The sequence below is a fragment of the Nymphaea colorata genome, chromosome 5 (genome assembly GCF_008831285.2).
Source record: "Nymphaea colorata isolate Beijing-Zhang1983 chromosome 5, ASM883128v2, whole genome shotgun sequence".
NCBI lineage: Eukaryota > Viridiplantae > Streptophyta > Magnoliopsida > Nymphaeales > Nymphaeaceae > Nymphaea > Nymphaea colorata.
The window spans coordinates 2,153,312-2,178,868 of record NC_045142.1 but is presented as its reverse complement, the minus strand read 5'-3'; the positions used below and the strand labels follow the sequence as shown (position 1 = coordinate 2,178,868).

The 25,557-nt window shown below is 38.0% G+C and overlaps 4 protein-coding genes across 10 annotated transcripts; 3 read left to right on the top strand and 1 right to left on the bottom strand.

Annotated features, from left to right (window-relative positions):
• The first annotated feature begins 116 nt into the window (after nt 1-116).
• On the top strand, nt 117-6,302 carry LOC116255002 (NADPH-dependent aldo-keto reductase, chloroplastic-like). 2 transcript variants are annotated; one of them, XM_031630692.2, is made up of 8 exons: nt 117-310; nt 585-716; nt 2,098-2,148; nt 3,382-3,458; nt 3,554-3,641; nt 4,439-4,708; nt 4,806-5,054; nt 6,061-6,302. In XM_031630692.2, the coding sequence occupies exons 2-8, from the start codon at nt 585-587 to the stop codon at nt 6,142-6,144; spliced, it is 951 nt and encodes a 316-aa protein (XP_031486552.1). In that variant the 5' UTR covers nt 117-310; the 3' UTR covers nt 6,145-6,302. The 2 variants fall into 2 exon arrangements, with proteins under 2 accessions (XP_031486552.1, XP_031486551.1); XM_031630691.2 differs by having other exon boundaries at nt 575-716.
• Nucleotides 6,303-7,750: 1,448 nt separating this feature from the next.
• Nucleotides 7,751-14,876, top strand: LOC116254323 (NADPH-dependent aldo-keto reductase, chloroplastic-like). 5 transcript variants are annotated; one of them, XR_004172682.2, is made up of 9 exons: nt 7,800-8,002; nt 8,207-8,347; nt 9,474-9,524; nt 10,542-10,618; nt 10,713-10,800; nt 12,504-12,779; nt 12,881-13,132; nt 14,111-14,267; nt 14,608-14,876. XR_004172682.2 is itself a non-coding variant. In XM_031629658.2 (8 exons), the coding sequence occupies exons 2-8, from the start codon at nt 8,216-8,218 to the stop codon at nt 14,192-14,194; spliced, it is 960 nt and encodes a 319-aa protein (XP_031485518.1). In that variant the 5' UTR covers nt 7,751-7,879; nt 8,207-8,215; the 3' UTR covers nt 14,195-14,876. The 5 variants fall into 5 exon arrangements, 3 of the variants coding, with proteins under 3 accessions (XP_031485518.1, XP_031485519.1, XP_031485516.1); XR_004172681.2 differs by having other exon boundaries at nt 14,111-14,466; XM_031629658.2 differs by having other exon boundaries at nt 7,751-7,879; nt 14,111-14,876.
• A 451-nt stretch (nt 14,877-15,327) lies between these two features.
• On the top strand, nt 15,328-17,476 carry LOC116254324 (uncharacterized protein At2g39795, mitochondrial-like). The gene is made up of 3 exons (XM_031629660.2): nt 15,328-15,762; nt 16,572-16,915; nt 17,013-17,476. The coding sequence occupies exons 1-3, from the start codon at nt 15,499-15,501 to the stop codon at nt 17,170-17,172; spliced, it is 768 nt and encodes a 255-aa protein (XP_031485520.1). The 5' UTR covers nt 15,328-15,498; the 3' UTR covers nt 17,173-17,476.
• Nucleotides 17,477-19,469: 1,993 nt separating this feature from the next.
• On the bottom strand, nt 19,470-25,036 carry LOC116253832 (uncharacterized). Of its 2 annotated transcripts, XM_050078133.1 has the most exons (7): nt 24,746-25,036; nt 23,165-23,226; nt 22,941-22,980; nt 22,686-22,760; nt 21,506-21,668; nt 20,018-20,291; nt 19,470-19,935 (listed from the first exon to the last, which is right to left on the bottom strand). In XM_050078133.1, the coding sequence occupies exons 4-7, from the start codon at nt 22,744-22,746 to the stop codon at nt 19,744-19,746; spliced, it is 690 nt and encodes a 229-aa protein (XP_049934090.1). In that variant the 5' UTR covers nt 22,747-22,760; nt 22,941-22,980; nt 23,165-23,226; nt 24,746-25,036; the 3' UTR covers nt 19,470-19,743. The 2 variants fall into 2 exon arrangements, with proteins under 2 accessions (XP_049934090.1, XP_031484646.1); XM_031628786.2 differs by lacking the exon at nt 23,165-23,226.
• Nucleotides 25,037-25,557: the final 521 nt, after the last annotated feature.

The following is a 25,557-nucleotide window of genomic DNA, read 5'->3' as shown; positions in this document are numbered from 1 at the left end:
AGAATAAAAAAATAGACTCATGCGTCAATTGTGAACAAGTTGGTGACTAAATTTGAAAACGAAGCAAAACGAAAATTTGGGAGAAGGAAAACGTAAAAAGGACTGCAGCTTTAATGTGGTCGTCGGAAGCTCCAAAAGGAGTGGAGGAGAACGAAGGTGAAGCAACTTGATTTCGAAGTCGTCGTCGTCGACTATTGCTATTTCATCTCCTCTTGTCGGCGCTTCTCCGCTCATCGCTTTCGTGATTCTTCCTTCCATTCTGGTCGCCCGTCTTGATCCGAGCACCTGCCCTACATTCCCGGTTTGAAGAGTAATGCCGATCTTCTTTTCTCTCTGTTTTTTCCTCTTTTTGTTCGTTTTATCATCTTTCTGGACGTATATTTTGTAACGGAAAGAGCAAATTCGATGTTATTTCGATTTCTGTATTCTGTTGTGATCGCATGGAAATTTTCGACATAAAAGGAAGATCGCATGTGAGATTGTGGCCTTTTTTCTTGTGCGAGTTTTTTTGACTCACTGGATTTGGGTTTCTAGCTAGAAGTGAGAATTCTGATTGGATCTTGTCGTGCGCAAGGGGTTTGTAGATGGCGGAGGAAAACGTCAATGGGGTTGTCTACTTTGAGTTGAACACCGGAGCGAAAATGCCGTCGATCGGCCTCGGAACGTGGCAATCCGAGCCCGGACTCGTCGGCAACGCGGTGGAAATTGCTGTCAAGGTAAACTTTAGTTCATTTTATTCGTCTGCTTTTTCCTGTAATTTTTGTCTACTTTTTTGAAGTTCTGTTTCTACTTTTTAGAAGCTTCGTTATTTTAATTTCTTGATCTTTCAATTTGACCCTTTTCCATGATATTCTGAATTTTTTTATCAAAAAGTAGTAGTCACAATCAAAGGAGTTCAATAAGACGTCACTAGAGTGACTTTTGAAGTAGGGAACTGAAATTTACCCTCGTTTGGACTAAAGACACCTTTAACTTCGGCGATTCCGTTACGCGATCGACCGTCTTGTAGAGAAGGCGAGCTATATGGTCTTAGCAAAAATAGTGAGGGTGTTACTTGCGTTTTGAGAGTTTGATTTTGTCCATTTCGGACAATGGTCTTTTCTTCTGGCCATTTTCTGTTATTTAAAGTTTAGAGGTGTTTGATTTCTGGATAAAACTTACTGTTTCTGGAACAGAGTCTTCACTTAAGAACATTGTGTGAACACTTGTTTCAAATGTACCTTGCGCTTGCTGTAAGAAACATGATGCAATCACAAAATAGTATTTTTTTCCATTCAAAAGTTGAACGCTTGACAATAATAGCGCAATGTTTTTCAAACAGAAATGTAGTGATTTAGAACATTATTCCAAGAGGGCAAGAGCACTTTATTCTAAACGTCCTTTTTGAGTGGATAAGAAGTTACAGGTAATGTTGAAAAAATGGGACCATATTTCCTATCTCCGGTCGAAATTTAATATGCAACAGCTCTGGGTGGCCCTAAAACGATGCCCCATAAAATCCCCTTCTGGTTAAAGGGTGGGAGCACGATTGCTCGTGTTAGTGACACAACATGATAGCCGCTTTATTAAGTCGAGCAGTAAACTGGTGAAAAATCACGATATTTTATTTTCATGAGATAGCCTATGGTTATTTGATCCCTGTGGCTTGCGATGTTTCATGTAGAAAGAAAATTGAGCTCGTCGGTATGCTCCGGGATCCTAACTTGAGCTCCGTTATAAGCACCTTCTTATGGGTTTCTAAAAATTCTAAAATGAAATTAGAAAGATAAGAACCGTTGATCAAAATTAGGGTCAAAATTAGAGGAAATACCATGAAAGAAAAGTAGGGTCAAAGTTCCTGCTTGCAAGCGCCGTTGATCGTTTATCTTCTTGAGATCCAGTACTATGTTCAACATTGACAAATCACATCAAGAAATTGGTGTGGCATGGAGAAAGAAACTAATGCAGTTATGCAACAGTTGTACATTGGCGTCCCGCATCCCTATTTCTATGTTCTAAATCTGTTTCTTTCAACCAGCTTATGTTTTCTAGTTTGGTCGAACTTAACAAAAGGACTATATAGCTTTTATCCTAACAATTTCTTTCATGTTGTTGCAGGCTGGATACAGGCATATCGATTGTGCTCGACTCTATGAGAACGAGAATGAGGTTCGGACTACTGATTCATATATGCTTGATCCGTCTTTCTCACCCGCACCGTCGTCGCTACTCACTTCCAACCACCAACAACATCGATATCGCAACATAACCACCTTTTCTTTTTAGCCGACTAAATTGACAATGAGGAAGTTTACATTCCATAAAAGTTCAATCTGCAAGAGATCCAGGCCACATGGCGGAGAGGTAGGGTCCGGGCCGGGCCGGGCAACCCAGTCGGGCTCCCCCGTTTAAAAATAAAAAATAATTTTTTAATTATAAAACAATTTTTTAATATAAAATATATTTATTAATAATAAATATATATTATTAAAATAAAAAATTAAAAAATATATATTTTTTTTAACTTAAACGGGTCGGCCTATCAGGCCCGAGCCCGGTCCCAGAAAAATGCTGGCCCAGGCCAGGCCGGGCCAGCCCACTCGGCCCGACGCCCACCTTTAGCGGAGAGATGCTTCTTGTTTGATGGATACGGCATAACAATTGCCATTCCAGCCGGGTAGTTAAAGTTACCTTTTTGTTGGCATGAAAAATTAAGTTACCTTGTAGTCTAAAACTTTAAAAACTGTTCATATTAATCCACATGTGAGCGGCGTTCTTATTTAATGATCATTTCCTTTTAGACTGGCGGGGAATCATGATTTGAATAAAGAAGAAACAAACAGATCATATTCCAAATTGTGGTACTAATGCAATAATGTTGACCTTTTAAATTAACATTGCGGGCATATCATACTCATCGACCTTTATCATCTTGAGTATAATTGCCATTCCGGCCGGGTAGTTGAAGTTACTTTCTTCCTCGGCAGGAAAAATTAAGTTGCCTTGTAGTCTAAAAATTTAAAAACTGTTCATATTAATCCATATGTGAACGGCCTTCTTATTTAATGATCATTTCCGTTTAGACTGGCGGGGAATCATGATTTGAATAAAGAAGACACTTAAAAACAGACTATATTCCAATCTGTGGTACGATTGCAATAAACCTTTTAAATTAACATTGCGGGCATATCATACTCATCGACCTTTATCATCTTGAGTATTCTCTTTTTGTGTTTGGGTTGCAGTACTTTCAACATGTAAGGGACACATCTGAAATCACTTTAGATTAATAAACTGATATATCATTTGAACAAGAACTGACATATCACTTCATAGGCTTGAGCTTTTATTGACAAAATTTAGTTCTTGATACAAATAAAATAGCCCTGTAATTGGGTGCAGATCGGGGTTGCCCTGAAGAAGCTGTTTGATGAAGGAGTAGTAAAGCGTGAAGATTTGTGGATTACCTCAAAACTTTGGTTGGTTTTATTATTGTTTTCCATTTGGAATTGCTTCTTTTGTCATCTGCTTGAGCATTTTATCTGTCAGATTCTTGACGTGGCTGGCCCTACAGGAATACAGATCATGCACCCGAGGACGTACCGGTGGCTCTGGAAAAGACGCTGAAGGACTTGCAGCTAGACTACGTCGACCTTTATCTTGTACACTTTCTGTTCCCTTTATTTCATCCTTTTCAACTTGCAAAGGTCTGCTACTGGTCTTCCTCTGCATCAAGGTGCAATACGTTACGTAGTTCGCATATATGATCTGGCCTAGAGTAGGCCGTTGCTTGGGTAGGAGTCAACAGGTTGACTCTGTAACCCTTAAGAAGCCAGAAATTACAATCATTTACAAAACTATCATTTAGGAGACCTTGCTCATAGTTTCAATTTTGTAAGTTCTCGCACTTCCGATTTCTCCAATATGGGCCTCAATTTACTATCAACTGACAAATGAGGACTTGGCTTCAGCTTTTGCCAGTTGACTTTAAATAAAAATATCAACCTTGTTGATGGAAGGGATAGTGAATAGTGATATTACGTTCTAATTCCTTTTTGCATAAGAAGTGGACGCTTGACGATATGCATGTATAACAAGAATTGTAGACACAGCTCTCACGGGATTGGCATCTCTCGGTCACATTTGGTGATCACGTATTTGCCAGTCGACGTCTGTCGTGTGAGACTAGAATGTTTCTTCGTTTAGCCCTTCTACGATGGTAAGAAAGTGCACCACTAAATTAGCCAATGATCCATCTAGTGAGCCAGTGAATGCATTGTTTTCTTCTTGTATTTGGTTTCAACTAATACAAGCTTTTTATATCCTTCACGTACAATTTTCACCCCAAAATTTCAAAATCGTCACAAAAAATCAACAATAGCATATAAACATTCTGCTTAGTGCAAAAATTTGTCACGGTCATATGCTGGAATAAGTTGCTTTTTCTTCACCCTGGAAGATCCATTGGCCACTGTGGAAGAAAACTGCTGGCGCTGATCCTGGAAGCCTCTCTGCCTCTCATATTCCTAGCACCTGGAAGGCTATGGAGGCTTTGTATGATTCTGGCAAGGCACGTGCTATTGGTGTGAGCAATTTTTCTTCAAAGAAACTTGAAGATTTACTGTCATATGCGAGGATCCACCCCGCTGTCGACCAAGTTGAATGCCATCCTGGATGGCAACAAGCGAAACTTCGAGCAGTCTGCCAGGCAAACGGTGTTCACTTCTCTGTAAGTTGGAAAATATCTACAATAGCTCGTTTGGCCTGCTTCCTTATTGTCATGTGCACTGGCACTCATTTTTAAGTATTATTGTTTGTTTATGTAGGCCTATTCTCCATTGGGATCACCGGGGACAACATGGATGAACAGTAACATCTTGAAGCACCCGATCCTCACTATGGTTGCAGAGAAATTGGGCAAGTCTCCTGGACAAGTGGCCTTAAGGTGGGGAATACAGAACGGACAAAGCGTCCTTCCTAAAAGCACTAAAGAAGCTAGGATTAAGGAAAATTTGGACATTTTCGGTTGGTCTATTCCAGATGACTTGTTCTGCAAGTTCTCCGAAATCGAACAGGTTAGCTTTCTTATATGATTTGGGGCCCATAGCTGGCTGAGTTTCAAACTTTCAATGGAACTTGGGAAAAAAGAAGCACTTTACATCAAATTTTCTTAGTTTTTTCTATGTTCTATATTTGACAAGATAATTTTAGAAGCTAGAAGCAATCGTACCACTTGCTTTTCATCTGTCTGTTATGATGTAGAATGCCCATGTAGTTATATTCTCGCTGCTGATCATTGCTTCTGCTGATTTTTTTTTTTTGTCTATGATAGTGTATAAAACACAATTTTTTTTTTTTGTATGTTCATCATTGTATTATATCTGATTGCGTGTTTGGTGGAATATTATCTGCCCTGCCAACCATAGACCGGTTAACGTGCATCAGAACTGCCATCATGAGCATATATTAATGTCTGATTTATCAATGCATGTCCATCAGAAATTTTATATTGTTACTGGTATTGTAACATTCTGGAGAAGATCCTACCAATTTCTTTGTTTGACTTGCGTGATTAAGTACCTGGTATTTGGTATAGTGGTATTCATGACCAACAACCCAAAACCCTGCTTGGTAACTAATTTATATATGCTTTTTCCATGGTCAACAGTGTTGAAGCTTAGAGGGCATTTGCTAAAAGGACATTGTGTTCTTCAAATACATGTTCTTAGACCGTGTTCTGGTCCTAGTCTCCTAGAAAATACAGTGTTGTATTATGGATGTTATTCTTAAGTCCTAGTCAAGCCGCCGGACGTGATCAAACTATGTTCAGTTGAACAAGAACATAGCGTTCTTGGGACATCTGTTTCCAAGAAGAACAATACGTTTTTCCGATCGAACACTATATTAAAGGTAGTTTGCTTGAAATTGTGGTTGTCTCCAACCACCCAAATAGTGCACAAATTCATAGGTTCAGCACTCTTCAATCCTTCATGGGTGGACCGAGCTCTTGTTGGCATCAACTAGTTCTTCATTATTCATAATGTCGAATTTACTAATTGTTCTGTTTTTAATCATGGGCAGAGGCGGCAGTTGCGAGCTGAATTCCTTGTCCATGAAAACGGTCCCTACAAAAGTCTGGAGGAACTGTGGGATGGTGAGGTATGAGGAGGTAGTGAAAAATTTGCTGCAAAATTTATTGAATTTTCCTGTCTTTGTAATAAAATTTCCATACATCTTGATAAACTGAACTTGTATTAAATGGTTGTTGGAGTGTTATGCCGTCGTTTGAATGAATAAAGCTCCTGATGACATTTCCTGTGAAATTTAATTCTGTGAAGGTCCAAGAACCGATCACTGATCATGCAGTCAACCGGCTTATAGTGGGCGATCAAAAAAAGTCTCCTCATTCTACATATTACCCTAAAGTACCTAAATAAAGGAAAAATGATGTCCATAACGTCCTTGGCCTTTGGTTAGATAGATGTCTTTGCCGGTTGTGAGGACCTTTATATATTATGCCATCCTTTGTTGTTTTGGGTATACATGAATAACTATGCGGATGTTTCCTGTAAATGGATTAATGAAATTCATCTTCATTAAGTATCGATGGTTCTTGCACACGGAACAATAGGTTTGAAAAGAAATCCGGCCTTCATATATCAAATGCCCTTAATTCATAGGCAACCACTAATTTTTTTTAGAATTAGAACTTTTTTGTGAAAGGTTTACCAAAAAGTGCATTGAACTTTTGATGTCATAAAATTTTTCTTTTGAAATCAAAATTTCTAACTGAAATTGAAATTGGAATGAAAATTTCAGTTATAGTTTTCTTTGTGCTTAATAGTATGGAAATTTGATTATATAATTTAAAATAACTTGTTCGTTAAAAAGTTAAATTAAAATTTTAGAATTAAAGAATTAAAGCCTTCATGTCTTGTGCCTAAAACAAAAGGATAAAAAAAATCCAGAATTCTAGAATCACAATTTCATCCTCTTTGATGAGATAATTACATAGTTTTGGTTCTAAAACATGCCTATAATTATGGAATCAATATTGTTTGTCTAATAACACAATTCTCTAATTTAAAACATGAGAATTATCATTTTATAGTTTCATTGATTCCAAGCGAATCAAAAGTTTCTTTAAAAGGAAATTTGATGAGGCTACAATTGTGGAATTCTATAATAAAAATTCTTATTTTTTTTATAAAATGTGAATTGCGTTATGAAAAAAAAATTGGTTTCAGAATTAGGCTCGTTATTAAATCAAAATTTTAAATTTTAAAATTGTTATTCTATCTTAAGAGGTGGAATTCTGATTTCAAAATTTAGAAAGAAAAAATAATCTTTCGTTAAAACACGTTATAATGGTTTTAATTCATCAATTATAGAATTTTAATTCATGTTTGATTATGTTTTATCAAATAAAACTAGAATTAGAATTTTCATTCACATTAAAATTCGGGGCTAAATTTTGTTTGTAAAATTTTAATTTTAAACTCAAAATTCAAAGCCAAATGCCGCCCAAAAGAATTAAAGGAGGGTATGATATAAAAGATGGCTATAGTTAAGACATGCACCCCAATTATACTTCGCAAACCCAGAAAGTGGGCCAGCCAGAGTCGCGTCGTTTGAACCATACGGTGAAAGCCAAAAACTCGGAGTCGTTTTATGAAATTGTATTAAAATCATAGGATGTAAAACGTAAATTCCCAGTAAGCTTAGCCAATTGCCTGGAACTTCGCGCGCGAAAAAAGAAAACAGAAAATAAGGAGAAAGCAATGTCTTACGCGCGAAACGCGACAATGATGGAGGTAAGAAATAGGAAAACGTGAAACTAAATTCTAGAAGCTTCGGCGCTGCTGACGGAAGAAGGTGGAGAGGAGAGCAGAATCGAGAGGTTTGGATTTCGGAGGCGCCCACTGTCGGCACTCATTTGCTTTCTGCCACTCCTCTCTTCTCTTCGTCTTCTCCCTTCATTTTGGCGACTTATTTCGATCAAAGAAACACTCGTCCTGTTCCGGTATGGACAAATTTATCGAATCTTATTTCGATCCCGTTCTTCTTGAGAGGAAGAAAAAATTATCGGATGAATCATTTCCGCTTGACGTGAAAAATGATGATCGACTACTACACTGCTGGATTATGCGCTTCTGTATGCCTAGTTTCTGTTTTTTTCTTTGCGCGGATAATTGAGGGCTTTTGCTGGATATTTGGCGCGTTTTAGGTTTCTTAGATGGCGGAAGGGAACAGCGATGGTCCTCTCTTCGTTGAATTGAATACTGGAGCGAAAATGCCGTCGATCGGCCTCGGAACGTGGCAATCCGAGCCTGGACTCGTCGGCAACGCTGTGGAAGTTGCTGTCAAGGTAAGTTCTTTTATTTTTCCCCTAATCTTTCATGCGTTTCAGGAATATGATTCATCACTTGATGTCCCTGTTCAAGTTAGCTTTCCACTTTATACGTCAGAATCATTCATCAACAAAATGCTAGTTGATTGACGAGTTATAAGTTGGAAAGGAAAAAAGAAAATAAAATAAAATCATGGTACTTCTCGTTGTTTGCATTAAGTCACCAAGCTGATGATTTGCACCAAAATTATCACCACTTTTCCTGGGTTGCGAATAAGTGCCATTTCTTTTGGCATATCTATAATCTATGTGAAGGAAAGACAATGTACATCGGTAGCAGCTGAGAACCCATCTTTTTTCCTTCAGAAAGAACTTATATGATGCCACATGGATCAACAACTCTACTGAATACTCAAGTCTAAGGTGTAAAACTCTGCCTTACCTTGAGAACTGGGCCGGCCATGTAGGTGCAACCTTTAAATAGACGATTAAATGACTTGAAAAAATTTCAAGGGTTTGTTTCTGGACTAATTGTTTTTTTCACGCTTAGCTGTCTGTAGTCTGATGCTTTATGATGAAAATAAATGTCACAGCAAGAACGTCTTTATGAATCCTGAATTTTCAAACAAGTTAAAAGTTCCATTATCTCCCTTTTATCAGAAATATCCTGCCAAAAAATGTAAACAAGGGAACAAAAGGCGCAACAAGTAATAAATGAAACTGCCCTCATGAAGTTATCCTGAGAAAATTGAACATATTGTAGAGAAGGTAGAACAGTGAAACCATGATATTTCCTTTTTGTAGAAAAAAAAAGTATTAAACTATCATTGTGTTGACTATTGCTCTTAGCATTCAACTTCTGATGTTTATGAAATATTGGAACGTATAAGAATGTTGAAGTTCCTGTAATCTATATGCTTGTGGTTTTTAGAGCAGATACTGAAATCCCTTTCTCTTCTTGAGATATTACTGTATTAAGCCGTGTTAAAAATATAAAATTAAGTAGCAAGCTATCATGGCATATCTATCGGTACGTGCTGATTTTATTTTCTGTTTATGTGCTTGTTTCTTCCAGTGTAGAACAGTTGGCAATTAGGACCATGGGGTGTTTTGCGACTGACAACTACTTGTGGCCTTGTTTCAGGGTGGATATAGACATATTGATTGTGCCCGAATCTACAACAACGAGAAAGAGGTGCTGGCCACTGGTTGGACGCTTCGAATTACCCATACCTCTCTTGCGTCTCTTTCCCCAGCATAACTACTTTTCTTACTCTTCCTACGGCCAAACAAATTATCAGAAAGGAGTTTTGCACCTTCTAGAATTTAATGTGGTTAATCAGCATGAGACATGTCTAGGGGATATTCTAATTAAACAAATGCAGTTATTCCAATTTCAGATAGCTTTCCTCTTATTTAGCGAATGTTAAAAATAATCTTCGATGTTTGTAGTTGAATATTAAATTGCGGAAACGGACCAGTCAACAATGTTATTTTTTATTTTTCGATTCCTTTAGACTAGGGAAACATATAATTATGATGTTCAAAACTGACAACGTCGTAAATAATCGTAAACTGTAAATGTCATAGTAATCATAATTCATATTGCAAGGATGTAGCGATATGATGTGATATTTTAAAAACTTTTCGATATTATGAAAATATTACAATGTACATCCTTTTTTTTGTTTATTTACATTGCAATTGCAAGATTTTCAACATATATTAAACATCTGCGATACATGACACGAAATTAATCGAAATTTATTATTGTTTTTCCCATAGTCAGAAATATAACTATCGTGTAATAATTACAAAATTTTGTTGTTCTCCAGAAAGTTTCTGGGAATTCACAAATTGTAAAAATAAACAGAGAAGAAGATCAAATTACGAGTTTTTACTATTTTTCTTGCAAAAAGCGTTGATAAAATTCAAAATAGTTACTAAAATATTATATGAAACAAAAAACTTTAGTGTATACTAAACACGATCTAAAAAACAACGCGAAAATAATTTTTATATTCTTGTGAGCAATTGGAATTGGTGATATTTTCAAAATATTGGGGAAATTTTTTGGTGATATTATCACGTGATATTTTTTGTTAGGTGCTTTTTTTTTGGTCGAAAATTGACAAATGATTTCATGAATCTGAAATTTCGGTGAACATTTTTATTTTTGATGTAACTAAAGAAACAATCTGACTTGGTGCAGATTGGGGTTGCCTTAAGGAAGCTGATTGAGAAAGGTGCTGTAAAGCGTGAAGATTTGTGGATTACGTCCAAACTTTGGTTTGCTCTTTTGTGATTTTCTGTTTGGAGTGGCTTCTCTTATCATCCGTGGAAACATCCCCTCTCTTAAGTCTTAACATGGATCGCTCTACAGGAATAGCGATCATGCACCTGAGGATGTACCTGCTGCACTGGATAAAACATTACAAGATTTGCAGCTGGATTACGTTGACCTTTACCTAGTACGGTCTTGTTCCTTTTTCTTCATTTCTGTTTGCTTCTTGATTCAGTCTAATATGATTACCACAGGAATGCTCTACCTTGAAGGCTTGAACAATTGTTTTTGAAGTTGACAAATTTGTGGCATGGATTTGGATATCCTGATGCTTGATAGGTTGAGATATAAAATTTTAGACTCATGCTACAGAATCATGAAAGCTAGCCCATAAGTTATTAGGGCAATTGGGTTGACTCAGACGACCTATGAGTCAACTGCCCAGTTTGCCAACTGTTTATGCATCGTATTAGAGGTATTTTCAGATGGTCGGTATGCTGGCATGTTACATGCCATCTTGCTGAAGTAATTAACTTAAGGGAATTCAATTCTACCTGCTCAATTGCCCAGAGTCACTTGGATGTGCTTCTATAAGGTCACAGGGCTGTTAAAGAATGGGAAACCTAACAAGTGACAAGCACTAGAAGGGAAAAATCAGTTCTTCAGTTGCCTTGCTTTTTCTGGTTTACGATAAAATATTTGCCTTAGTTAGTATTTGATTACATGATCAGTTGATCACCAAAGGGTGTTACTTTGACATAGTACGTCTCCATGGGAAATGTCCTGCAGTCTCTCTTTTACGAGCCCAACCCTTTCCCTTGGAAAGTGATGTGGTCTTTGGTTGGTTTCTTTTCTTCTTGCAGCTGGACAGTCGCTGGCTGGTCTATGCACTGGGGCTGTCATGAGTCCATGGAACCGACAACGTGATACTCCATCATTAGGTCCTTTTGCCCTATACATGCAGAATTGTCCTTTTGAACCGAATCTTTTAGTTCCGTTTGCGGGTCACAGGCATTGCAAACATTGTATTTTCTACTACCTCGTGCACTTTTGATGGAGAGAAATGTTTTGTTTTGTTAGTTTGTGCCTTCGATTGAAGCGAACTATTGATAGCTGGTCGACTTATGTATTTCAAACTATGCACATTGTCTCACCATCAGCAAACATGGCTGGATATGGGTGCAGGGTGTGGGTGTGTGCGACATGGCTTTGACACGGAAAATTTGTTAATAATTTTTTTTTGAATATATAAATAATGAATATATGTCTGCTTTTGGTTAAAATCTTATGGTTGCCCTCTCTCTCCCTCTCTCTATCTCTCTCTATATATATAATTATACACATATATGTACACACACACACACACACACGTGCATAAGTGTGTTTGTATGTATATATCCATGTCCTTAAGCATAAGTTTATTGAAAGCACTTTGCACCAGTGTCTGCATTTGCACCCATGTCACATAGTTTTGAAGATGCGATTTATATTGAAAATAGGATTTCCTCAGTTGGCATTTCTTTTTTGCATGTATACAGATCTAGGGCTGTATGCATGGTGGGCTCATGTAGTAGATCTCTTGTTTCAATTTAGTGATTACACATTTACCTGTCCATGTTGCTTGATTGAGACTAGGATGTGTCTGCGCTGATTTTTCATACAACCCTACGTGTACAAACACCAAATATCTAGACAATTTTTCCATTGAGTATGGAGTCTTATATGTCCGTTCTCTTGCTTTGTTAATTGCACCTTATTGATCATTATATATCTTTTCTGTTTCTAGTCAATCAAATTTTCACAACCAGAAATGTGTGCCAGAAGTCACCTTTAGTACAAAATGTGCTATTATTGTATACTAAATCTAACTTTCACTATGCATCCTGGAAGATCCATTGGCCACTATGGACCAAAAGGACTGCTGGCGCTTCGGATCCTAAAAACTTCTCTGCTTCTCATATTCCTAGTACATGGAAGGCCATGGAGAAATTATATGATTCTGGCAAGGCACGTGCAATTGGTGTGAGCAATTTTTCTTCAAAGAAACTGGGGGAATTGCTATCATATGCAAGGATCCCACCAGCTGTAAACCAAGTAGAATGCCATCCTGGATGGCAACAAACAAAACTTCGAGCCTTTTGTCAAGAAAAAGGCATTCACTTATCTGTGAGTTGGGAAACCCTTACATGTTATTTTTGTTCATAACGTAATGCCTTTGTTTTATTACCAGAGAATTAAGTTTTGAATATTATGATTTGTTTGTGCAGGCTTATTCTCCACTAGGTTCACCAGGATCGACATGGCTTAAGGACAATAATGTCTTAAAGCACCCAATCCTGAATATGGTCTCAGAGAAACTGGGCAAAACACCAGGACAAGTTGCTTTACGATGGGGACTGCAGAATGGGCAAAGCGTACTTCCTAAAAGCACCAATGCAGCTAGGATTGTGGAAAATTCTGATATTTTGGATTGGTCTATCCCAAATGACTTGTTCTCCAAATTCTCCCAAATAGAACAGGTTTGTATTCTTGCCTATTGCAATTTAACAGTCAATGATGAGTCGAGTTTAGTACAGAAGATGAAGGTTGAATGCTTTGTATCATCTAGCTTTTCTTAATAGGGCAATGTTTATCTTTGTCAAGGCTCTATTGCAGCTTTAGAAGTTACTTGCATCCCTAAAACTCCCTTTGACATTGCCACATGACATTTGGCAGTGTTATGCTTGCGGACCATTTTCATGCATAAAATATTTTTTCCACCACAATGAGCCTGACCATTCAGTGAAAGAATAACAGCTATGATGAGTGTATACTGTTGGTCCGCCTAAGGAACATATAACAATCTAATCTAACTTCAATTCCTGGATCTTGACTACATTCATTCTTGTATAAAAGCTGTTCTATATACTCTTAAGTTGTGTTTGTTTCACTGTGGGTCTCAGATCCATGGATTTAAGGTTGGAAACTCCCACCACCTTTCCCCCTAATCCGATCTTAAATTCATGGATTTTAACATGTTGCATGGATTTAAAATCCATGCTATTGAGACATGCTCTCTCAAAACATACCTTTTTAGATCCGAGGTTATTAAATGCAACCTTAATGTCAAACTCTATCTGAATTTATTGCCTAGTAAGCCATCCATTCTGACCATATGTTATTGGTCTGAATTTGCAATGCATCCAAATTTGTTCATACTGCAGGATGGTCTTTCACCATATAATTCGTTCTGTATGAAGCTGCCCCTGCATGCTCCTGAAGACTGCAACAGATCCCCTGAGCTTCTCAGTCTTGTTTGTTATTAAACACTAGCCATCATGACCCATAACTTTATCCATGACTAACCTTGAAATTTTCCAGTCTTTTGAATCAAACATTGAGTTAACTGCTTGAAAAGTTTGGTTGCGCTTGGCAGTCTCAGATAGTCCCAGTTTTGGTGCAAGTGCTGTTATTTGTCCATATTGTTTCCGGTGACTAATATGTTTTATCATGTGCAGCGGCGGCTAATTCGAGGTGAATTTATTGTTCACGAGCTTGGCCCTTACAAAAGCGTGGAGGAGCTATGGGACGGAGAGATCTGACTTAATTGTCCCAAACGTTGCAGCTTCTTTACCGCGTCTTATGGTTTCCGAGATGAACTCCTCTTGTTTGCTGGTGAACTGATTATTATTGTTATTATGAATCTATTTGGATGGCTTTCGGGTTGTCACTCCACATTCCATCGACCATTTTTTTTTTATTTTTATTGAGATTGAAATTAGAACTGTTTCTGGGCTTATGGTTTTCTAGCTTGCAAAAAATTTAGAACCAGTGGAGCAGGTCTGCATCACATGCCACCACGCCCATGAATCATGTATGGCATCAGGACATGTTCGAGCAGGGTTGATTTAACTTGGTCTATTGCATATTTGTACTGCATGGAGTTTGAAATATCCCTTCTACGGCTTACTTTTGTGCTGGAAGCTTACAACCTTGTTTTTCCTTTTCCTTTTAGCGACGTTGAAGAACCGCCAATGATTGAATCACCTTGGATCAATCTCTCTCGATCATATGTCTAGATTGTTGAGGCTTTTGATCATACCGGGAGCAGACTATATGTCTTCTGAAATCATATTCCCCAAGGAAAAGGAACATTCATGTCTTATTTTGGTGAAAGGTGATCACCGCTTTTCTTGTAAATATGGCTTGGCGTAGTGCTTGTGGGGTTGTAAATAATTTTGTTCATATGATAACTGTCCACATAATAATAATTGTTCACACTTATGCAGAGTACTGATTGAGACTTATACTCGTATTCTTAGAAAATATGAATATTAAGTGAGATTGATAATTTGTCAAATAAGAATGAAACTCTTCGATTATACACAAATAAATTCAAGTGCAGTAAAACAAAGGAAATACAATACATCCAAAAGTGCCTGGTATTAAGAAACTGAAGGCTGACATGGTTCCCTTCACAAATTGTAATTATGAGGTCCATCTCAGCCGTTATGGATCGAAGAGTTCACAAAAAAATTAAACTTCCCAATTTATTTTGAGGTAAACCGACTTTTACAACATTACCGGACGCCTAAAACCCTAAATCCTAATCTTAGTGTGAGAGGCTGCGGCTAAGACGCCACAATGGGTCCGCAGTCGCGTGGGCCTGACGCCTTCCAAGTTCCAAGCATTAATAATATGCACAGGTTTGACGCCTTAAAACCTAGCGGGCTTTTCATCTGTCTTCGTCCGTCGTGAAGTTCGACGCCCAAGGGCGGGTAGAATTGACGCCTTAAGCCCTTATTTACTCCGTTTTAGGCGTGACTTGCTGACGTTCAAAACCCTAGTGTCTCTTCGTTTCTTTTCTCGAAGAGAAAAAGTTGCAGGAGAACCGTATCCTCGTCCAATGGCGGTCGCCAGCATCCTCCGCCGAGCATCTTCCACCGTAGTTCCTTTAGCTCTCAGGGTTCTGAGGACGCAGACAAGCTTCTACCACTCTGCTCTCCTTGCTCCTTCGAGTTCCAGGCGTTTGGCTCAAGAATTTTGCAGAAGAGTCCCCTCTTCTTGGTCGTGTTTTTCATCGACCGCCACGAAAGGGGAGGACGCGCGTCTACTTGAAGTCATCAAGTCGGAGATTAAGTGTGCCGAGGAGTCTGATTATCATGATCTGGTATCTTGTGAAATTTTCCTTCTCTATTGCTGCTGTATTGCTTTCTTTGGTTGCTGAAATGTCTGTGGGTGTGGATGGATGATTCGTGGAAGATTTGTTTGTTTTTTCGCCCTAATAAGCAGAATCGAACCCCTAAACCTTGTCTTTTGAGATGGGTTTCCTCATCATTTTGGTTTCACTTTGCTTAAAGATAATTTGTTACGTGTTTTTGTTGCTTGCTATAGAAAAAGGACCATCGATTCTTCAAATTCCTCTTACGTGCTTATGGTCATTAATCTATATTGGCATCAGTAGCTCGTTATGCGGCTTCCTGAATCTAGGGATTAAAACTCAGGTATGACTAATTGATTTGGCCGAATAGTGATGTGCTAGTCGATTAACCTTATTTAATTTTAAAGCCAACCACAATGGTGATGCTCAGATGGGCAAGGGAAAGAAGGGAAGTTCTGAATCATCAGTAGTGCTCCAGTCTGGAGCTCTCTACTGCTTCGACCATTCTCCCCAGAAGCAAACCCCACTGTCATCCCCCTGCGTAGGACGTAAAGTAAGGAGTTGCTTGCAACTCCTTATGGAAATAGCTCTGGTGCGGCAATTTTGCTCTAATTGGCGTCCGCTGATCCCCTTTTGCTTCAGAGTTTTGGTGTAAAACAAATACAGTAGTCGGCTTTTGACAGTATGGCGTGTAATGTATATATCTCTGCATCTGATATCATCATTTTCTTAAGTGATGGAAGTTTGTGCCTTGGTGAAATGATCTCGTGGTGGTTTTAGGCGTTTCTCTAATTCTTCTGCTTTTTTCTTTCTGATAGAAAGATGAGGTTCCGGAGAATTTTCCTTTTGAAATCCAAGATAATCCTGGTGAGCAAACCATCTCATTAAAAAGACAATATGATGATGAACTTATCACCGTGGAAGTTCATATGCCTGATCTTGTGACTGGCGAGGAGAGGGATGGTGGCGACGATGATGGCACTGATACCGAAAGACCTGGTCAGTCTGCCCTCACTTTGGTGGTTAACATCGCCAAAGGTGATGGACCCTGTTTGGAGTTCTGCTGTTCTGCATATCCAGATGAAGTCACCATAGATAGCATGTCTGTTAAGGAACAGGAAGCTTCTGAGGAGCAGCTTGCCTACGAGGGACCAGATTTTTCGTATGTGACTTCAGCCTTTTTTGTTTTTCAGGTTCTTCTTAGTGTTTCTTGTGAATACATTGTTTGAACATATTTTTCATCTTTGTGGTTGGTATAGGGACTTGGACGAGAATCTACAGAAAGCGTTCCATAAGTATCTGGAGCTCCGAGGGATCAAGGGAAGCACAACAAATTTCTTGCACGAGTACATGATAAATAAGGATAGCAGAGAATACCTGAATTGGTTGAAGAATTTGAAGAAATTCGTTGAAAAATAGAACGTTGCAGGCGGTTCTTACAAATGCTTCTTGTTGATCTGAATTATAATCATCATTAAGCTTCTTTCTGTGCTTTAGTCAGTGATATGGTGTGAAATAAGTAGTAAACTCTTCTTGAAAGTTTTGTAGTGGGATCCCTTGTCAGGGTTCCGAGTTCATTTATTTGCTAAACACAAACAAATGATTTTGGTTACTTCGGCTCCAGATGAATCTGCAGAGTGCGAGAACTTGTTACTTAAGCATTTCATTCTGACTGTTTTCAAGTCATGATAAATTTATAATTGAATGTCCGTCTTTGTTTGTACTCGTATGTTGAAAGCGAACAAGTGATTGTTTCAACTTCAGCAATGGACTAATCGACGTACTGAGAAAACAAGATTTTGCAGTAATACATCCTCACTTGTGTGTCACGTGCTGATTTTATAGTTAATGTTAACTGGTATGTTGATGGCTGGTTATCTATGGTGAGTGGTTCTCTAGCCGTGAAAATGAGAGGGAAGGTGTGGATGCCTTTTTTCAAGTGAAAAAGGTTGACAATTTGTTTTAATTTGAGTTTCATAGATTTGAAGTTAATGGTGCCTTGTATTTTACGGTTCTTACATCGACAATTTGCTATCATCATGGATTTAGGGTGTGCCCGTTATTAAATCTAGGTCTCGGATCTAAGCTCCAGAGTACTCAAGATACCCCCATGGGGTCTAGCACAGGTCCAATAACCTGGAAAAGGCATTTAACAGATCTTCCAAAAATAATATCCAGGAGCTACACCAGAATGTATGCTCAAATATAGAACTGGCGAGTCATCGAAACACTAGTGTAGATGAACATATTCCCGCCCGTTTTTCACTTGGAAGTTATGATCCAGTCTCTCTATGCACTTCCATCCATCTACCACTTGTTCGCTCCCCATTAGAAAGCATACTATGAAAGATGCAAACGAGTAAGCATTTCAAGCAATTGGAAGTATGAAATTCAAGTTTAGATGTGAGAGATGTGCTTTCGATTTTTTCAACATATCAGTAACATTACTTGTCAAAAGCTTATTAAAGGCTTTCTAATGTGCCAACGGATTTCCGTCCACTTGGCTGACCAGTTAAAGAACTTGGTGTTGAACAATGTCACGGTTCAACGCCCAACATTCTCTTGGCACAAACTAGATCAAAAAATGAACGAGTTTGCTAGTAAAATCATCGGCACTGAAAAAATGGCCAAGGCTTCATGAAAAAGAAAGAATGAAGCTGCTTCAGAATTGCTTAATCAACGGTTTCATCGTCCAAACATGTTAACCCTACTCAACACAAGTTGAGCAGCCAAGGAACATAAGTTGCCCAAAAAGGCGTTGTCAAAAGAATTTATGGGATATGAGGCCAAACTAATTATTTCCTGCTTGTGCATACCATCTTTTGTCGTGAGAAGCTTTTCCATACTAGCAGGCCGTCAAGCATGCGCTCTATTTGCACTTATTTCCAACCTGTACAATTACATGAAATACCAAATTCTTATATATACTTTATTCTATAAAACTTATGAGGATAAGATCATAAGCTCATATTTATTTCACACGAACTGGTAAATCATGACAAACGCCTGTTTCCACATATTTTCTCAAGCCTTAGCAAATATAGTACTCTTCTCAATAAAATCTCGTTCCAAGACGGTGGACAAATTGCCACTTTTGTAGGTAAAAGTTTTCATGTACTAAAACACAATTATTTTTCCAGGAACAATGAGCTTCGCGGAACCACTTTGACTAGAAAAGGGTGATAGATGATCAAAACAGCCTCCCTTGACAGGATGTTATTTTCTCGGCACCGAGACCAAAACGAGCTCCACGCAAAAACGGGTGCTTGCATTGTGAAGCACTGCAAAGATAAAAAGAAACTAACCATACATAACTTGAACAACAGTAGAATGAATTGAATATTTATTATTGGAAGAGTATAAAGCCCCGGAAAACAGCACGGTTTCACTGGACAAAAATTTTGACAGGACAGCCACAGCAATTCATCTCAGATCAGCCCATTCTTTAGTGCAAGTTCTTTTCTTCATTCTTAATCTTTTGCAGCAGCCTCCAAAACAAGTGAAAAATATTCATGCCAATCCAGAAGAGTAAAAGTTCCCTCAACATCAAAAAGGGGGAAAAAGGAGAGGAGAGAGAGGGGCGCTCGATACGTCACAGAAATCCAGCTAGAGATTAGAGATACAACCGTCAAGCTTCATATGTAAGTTCTAGATAAGAGAAATTTCGGGAGGGAATCACCATGGTATAATTGGAGATATAAACCATACAGTCGACATTAGATTAGAGGTACGTCATGAACATATTTATAGGCATTTCAAAAGAGTAGCATATGGTCAGTTTGTCTGCCATGTAGGATACAGAGTCTGAAAAACTACATACATCAAAGATTCAAAAATTCTGTTAGCAAGCATGGAGTAACAAGACATATATCCATGCATGCAAGTGTAATTTTTCACCATTCAAACTACAAGCCAGAGCTCATTCTTCACACAACAACCAAAGACCAATCCTTGAAGAAGCACTCTGGAGGCACCAAAAGGTATCTGCCCTTACGCAAAAAAGTAAACTTTGATAAAGATAGCCAAGGCAAACTGTAACACCAGCGAACTTATAACCAGCAGCGTTAAGTCGTTTCCTTCAATATACGACCTTATATTCAGAGTAACAAAGCAAGCTGACGTGGCACCAGTAAGGAGGATAATGATCCATCTCACAAACTCAACAGGAATTACCAACAGAATCTAAGAGTAAAAAGAGATATTGTCAGCTGAGATTCAGGCAGCTACAGGGAAATATGGATGCAATTAAAAAGATATTACTTACACAAGCTGGTAAAAAGATAAACAGAGAGTAGCCCCACATACACCAAAGACGTATTAAGCTTGAAGTCAACCCAAAGTACTGAAGCAGGAAATAGAATGCAAGTGGGAGCAAGATTACGTATCCATAAATAGCACATGCTGCCCAATTCATGTAGCTTACATCGAAGCTCCATGTTGTTGAGGAGTCGGATTTTTTATTCATCAGATACGTAGCACAATTTCCAACTGCAGCAAGCATGAAAACCAATGTAGTGGATATCCAGACAGGTCCATACCTGATTCAAGCATCAAGGATTTCACTTCAAAGAAGAAAAATTTTATATGAATTTTACCAATCCATAACATCTAAATCAAAATAGAAAGGGAGATACATTTCAGCACTCGGCAGGGGATGCATGTGAATGATAGCCTGTGGCTGTAGTAGTCACAAGCTTAGAGGTTTTTTTCGGGTATAATACGGTGAAATTGAAAAGAAGGGAAAAATATGGTAAATTTATAAAAATTTTAAAAAACTAAAAATGAAGGAAAAATAAAATAAGTGAGAAACTAATAACACAAACATCAAAAGATAAGTAGATTTGCAAAAAATTAAAAATGAAAAATGAAAAGAAAACTGTTTGGCATTAAAAAAATGAACAAAAATGAAAAAAGTGAAAAAAAGAAAAAAAAACAAGTTAAAAATGTGTTTTTTTCGTTTTAACATTTAAAAAAAAACGTGTTTTTTTAATTTTTAAACAGCCATTTAATTTATCACATTTTTTTCGCATTTAAAAAAAAAAAACACGTTTTCTGTGAGTATGGACTGTACTAAAGATCTCTGCACCTGTGATCTTCCCTGACACTTCAAAAGTACATCCTATAGATGCACCAACACTCTAGGTACAATCTCAGCATTAATTTGCAGATTGCTTCCAGATGGCACCACACAGAGAAGCAACTGATGCATGCATCCGCTGGTTCATCTAGAATAGCAACTCTAAAGCCAAATTTAAATTGCATCCATTGAAGATGTTCAGGAAACCACACAATGTGTCTCAGTGATTGCACATACCACAATAATGAAACCAAAGGTTAAAGCTTGTGATGGAAATCGGCATGCACACACACACAGAGAGAAAAAAAAACCACATAATGGTACTCAAAATTGCCTCAAAGTCAAATGACACTCTGAAACAAAGAGCGTCCACTATCTCCAGGACTTTAGGTTCAAGACACAGATGACAACAGACAATGTGGAACTACATCTTGCACATAAAAAGAGATGCACATTTAAGGTTAAGGAAATGTGAAAATATAAGCAGTGAAAAGATACATCAAATCATGCAAATTATAGACAATCATACAGTCTATTTTAGTAAAAAAGTCAGCATTAAGGAGGTGATATTCTCTAAAGGACCTAGAAGCTAGCACATGACATTTTATTGTGGAATGCAAATACTTCTCCATTAATTTCTGAAAGGCATTAGTTAAGAAGAGAAAATCAACTTACAAATCAGGGATCGTTTCAATCCTCCTAAAGAAGTTCCCGCGAAGTGGATGCATTGAGTTTGCAATCCTATCAAGGACAATATCAGTGTCCACATCGAAGTATGGAGTGTAAGACGAAATGCTAAAGACTCCCTTCCATTTGCTTTCGGAAGACTCATCTCCACCTGCAAAATATGATGAATATATATAAGAAGAATTTCAGAAGACTACATTATACTACATTGCGTTCCTACATTACTTGAGAACCGGAAGAAGATGTGAATATTGACTGAGCATCTAATGAACTTTTCTGTGTCCAGGACATGACTGTTTCCCAGCCCAACATATAATTGCTTGGGGCGTGCTTGCAATAGTAGACCAATATGGATCAATTTTGCATTGCAGTTGAGCAAATAAGAACTCAAATTGGGCCTAAGCTCAAATCATGATACAAAAGTTAACCATCTTGTATGTACAGGATGAGGTATCAGCACAACATATTTTGCCCTGAGATATCAGCATGCATGCAGCAAAAATGGTGAAGTGCTTCTTAAGATGGTGTCACCATAAACTCATGCTTCTCTTTTTACCCAGACAACCAGTTAAGTAAATCATGGGCTTGTGCTTCCCCTGAAAACTCATTTACCTACAACAAAGATACATAGTAAAATAGTCCAGGGTGATAAAATGAAAAAAACAACATTAAATTTTTATTTTTTATTTTTTGCCGTGTCCTAGCCGAGTCCTGTGTCGGCGAGTCGACACGGGTACGCGGCCTCTTTAGCCGCGTCCGTGTGACGTAGCCACAAACTCATAATTTGATTACCACCTATAAGTCCCCTTTCAGTAGATCTTTTAACCAAATGCATCTTAAGATGATGTCAATACAAACTCATAATTTGATACCTAAAATGTAGCATACACGCTGAATAATATGAACTGAACTGGATAAGATTAAATAATGCTTCAGAGTTCGGAAGACCTCTAGGTATACACCATGGATAGCATTATAAAAAGCCGTTCATGAGAGAAGAACAGAATGTAGAACTACATGACATTTGGTAATGACAAAAATAGAACATGACATCTGGCGTGACTGCAATCTAATGATCCAACTTGAAATGCACACTAAACAGCTTCCTTCACATGTATAGGATCTATATTATATATCATAAAAAAGACACAAGGGATATATCCCGTACCATATGAAGTTCCAGGATCATTTCCTCGGAAACCTCCATTAGCAGGTGGAAATATTTGCATATTTGCCTCTGGGACTGCATGGGTGTTGCAATGAAGAAAATGAATTGTAAGAATTAGCAATGATCACAAAATTACCACAATAATCAGAAAGCTTACTAGGTTCTCACAGTTCACAAACAAGCTACTTAATTCATGTACTTATTTCATGACTACAATCCAAGAAGAACACTTGAGATTTGATCATACAAATCTACCTTCATAACTTGCAGATTTGTTATCTGGTTCAACTGCAGCCTGTAAGTAAGTTCAATACAAAACAAATAAATAAGCCTTCGTGAAGCAGACCATAGAGAATAGAAAGGAAGCATTTGACAAGAAGCATCAGATATTGAGTGCAAAAGAGAGAACAAATATTTGATATGTATGTATATGTTGATATTATATGAGATTCGTAAAGTGTCATAAGTGTACAATGTACCCTTGGGAATATCCTTGCTTCTGCACGGCAAGTTCAGGGAAGAGTCCTGGAAATACAATTATCTGCCAAAAACTAAAGTTCAATCAAAGTGGTAGTAAAGGATTTCCCTGTAAATAATTACTATTTTTTTTTCCATTGTGTACAAAGATAAGGACGCAGAGATCTTCACTTTTGTCATTTTTGGGGATCCAATGCTTGCTAGTAGCTTCAATTCAATACTGTAATCTACTCTCCTCAAGCTACCAGTGGATATTGAAGCTGAACTGATATCATTTTATGTAAAGAAAAAACAAGGAAGGACTACAGGATGTGCAACGAAAGAGGGTGGAATGGGGATCAAACTGTTGACTTTAAAAAGGATACCTTTTCCACATTACTTAAAGAACAAATTCATGACAAATACTAAGAATGCCTAATATCTACTCTGAACGGTAGCAGGCAACATTCGACCGTCTTCCTTAAAGTTATTTTGTATACTGCACACTTAGAATCACAACCTATGAGCCACAAGATCCCAGGTCATAGGCACCACTCTTGACCTGCACTGATCTATCACAGTACTTTTTCAGTCGAAGATTCAGATTTGGCCTCCACAATACAGACATAAAACCAACGGTTAAATACTTTCTGATCTATCTCACGATCATTTTAATATGAATTTATGTACTAGGTTATTCCCTCAGGTCTTAATCACTCCAGGATTATATGAGTCAAAGAGATGAGCAGAAGCAAAACAGAAACATCTGAACTGCAGCTGGACCAATGAATTTTCACCATTAAACCAACTCTGGTGGAGACAAGAATAAACTTTGAAGTTAATATCTTGAGAAGAACCACATTTTGGAAAGAAAAATCCCGAGAAAGACCTTGTCAGTAAAATATTGATGTGACTATGATTTACATGAACCAAGCATCAACTCACCATTGTTTTCTTTCAGCTACACTATCTATACACTAGTTGACGTCAATAAAAGACATGCCTAAGCTTAACGAACGGAGATGGTTCGGGCACATAAGAAGACCTTCCCCAGTAGCTGTCAAAAGGTTCATATGAACATATACTTCATCATCATTCTTACCTGAGCAACAAAATAGAGAGGAGAATTGATCGATAAAGGGTTTAACCTGCCACTACCGTCTACCAATTTACACATCTTCCACTCACTCACTCACCCACCTCTTCACAGATTTCTACCGACGTACGAAAGTTCCCACACTTCCAACATTCCCTTATTTTCTGCATAATTCCTTCTCCAATCGCCAGTGCCATCAGATCAACCGCCAAGAGAAAGCTACATCGAACACCAATTCCTTCAAATAGAGGCACCACTTTTCCTAATTCCCTCCATCCACCACTCACTGAAAATCAACGTCCGATCGTAAACCGAAACCCAAGAATCAAGAAAACTATTTCGATTCAGAACTTCAAGGGCATCAATCCCATGAAAACCTTCCACAAAGACACAAGAAAACCACATAATCTAATCCGCTTTATTAAGTCACCGATCAATGAAGATACTAACAACGCCTAAACAGAAAGCGGAAAAGGAAGGAACCAGAGAGAAAGAAGAGTGATCATACCGGGACGGAGCCAAGCAAATGGCTGGTGGGGAGACTCGTGTAGGGCTCGTCCGAGGTAGGCATTCTGCGAAAACCAAGAGGCTAAGAAGAAGATGGTGAAAAGGACCAACTCCTCCTCCGCAGAAGCTCCGGTCTTAATTAGAATGCCATCTTCCCGGAAAGGAATCGTGCTATAGATATTTCCGATCGGAGAAGAAGAACGCCCCACCGGCGGGTTCAAGAAAGCGTCCACTTTGGCCCGTCTGACCTCTTAGCAAACCGTGCCGGGAGGACCGTCGGGTTGATGTTCCAAAAATCTCGTCTCATTATTTGACGTGAAATATAACTAGCAACAACTTTTAACTTGAATTTCAATAGCGTCAAAAAATAATAATAATAATAATCATCTTGGGTTTAATTTATAAGTTTACTGCTGGCTTCGATGCGAATACTTTTTAGGCCCTCTTTTGGTAAAAGAAGAAACTGCGAAAAAGTATTCAACCTTTAAACAAATAATAATTTTTTAAAAAGTTAACAAACAAATAAGCGCTCAACATTAAGAAAATTTCGCTCATTAATTTGATTGCTTGATTGTTTTTAGAAAATAGCCATTCAAACAAGATTACGAAAATCAAGATAATTTCTCAGTTTCAAGACATACAATGTACAACTTTTCAAGGTTTCTTGTTCGCCTTAGAGAGGTTTGACCAAAAACCCGGAAAAATTTTCCTTCCCAATTAAGCAACTAGAAATAAATAATCCAAGCAGCCAGTGGCTTTAATACCGCTGGAGGTTAGACCTCCGTCCATTTTATTAAAACAAAAATTGCTATA

What these genes read in the sequence shown, in the direction of transcription:
- LOC116254324 (XM_031629660.2), top strand. Translation starts at nt 15,499, where the DNA reads ATGGCGGTCGCCAGCATCCTCCGCCGAGCATCTTCCACCGTAGTTCCT. An exon ending in AGTCTGATTATCATGATCTG is followed by an intron (nt 15,763 to 16,571) that starts GTATCTTGTGAA and finishes TCTTTCTGATAG; the next exon opens with AAAGATGAGGTTCCGGAGAA. An exon ending in TACGAGGGACCAGATTTTTC is followed by an intron (nt 16,916 to 17,012) that starts GTATGTGACTTC and finishes TGGTTGGTATAG; the next exon opens with GGACTTGGACGAGAATCTAC.
- LOC116254323 (XM_031629658.2), top strand. Translation starts at nt 8,216, where the DNA reads ATGGCGGAAGGGAACAGCGATGGTCCTCTCTTCGTTGAATTGAATACT. An exon ending in CTGTGGAAGTTGCTGTCAAG is followed by an intron (nt 8,348 to 9,473) that starts GTAAGTTCTTTT and finishes GCCTTGTTTCAG; the next exon opens with GGTGGATATAGACATATTGA. An exon ending in TCTACAACAACGAGAAAGAG is followed by an intron (nt 9,525 to 10,541) that starts GTGCTGGCCACT and finishes GACTTGGTGCAG; the next exon opens with ATTGGGGTTGCCTTAAGGAA.
- LOC116255002 (XM_031630692.2), top strand. Translation starts at nt 585, where the DNA reads ATGGCGGAGGAAAACGTCAATGGGGTTGTCTACTTTGAGTTGAACACC. An exon ending in ACTACGTCGACCTTTATCTT is followed by an intron (nt 3,642 to 4,438) that starts GTACACTTTCTG and finishes TCACCCTGGAAG; the next exon opens with ATCCATTGGCCACTGTGGAA. An exon ending in AGTTCTCCGAAATCGAACAG is followed by an intron (nt 5,055 to 6,060) that starts GTTAGCTTTCTT and finishes AATCATGGGCAG; the next exon opens with AGGCGGCAGTTGCGAGCTGA.
- LOC116253832 (XM_031628786.2), bottom strand. Translation starts at nt 24,808, where the DNA reads ATGCCTACCTCGGACGAGCCCTACACGAGTCTCCCCACCAGCCATTTG. An exon ending in ATTTGCTTGGCTCCGTCCCG is followed by an intron (nt 22,981 to 24,745) that starts GTATGATCACTC and finishes ACTTACTTACAG; the next exon opens with GCTGCAGTTGAACCAGATAA. An exon ending in TGATCCTGGAACTTCATATG is followed by an intron (nt 21,669 to 22,685) that starts GTACGGGATATA and finishes CATATTTTGCAG; the next exon opens with GTGGAGATGAGTCTTCCGAA.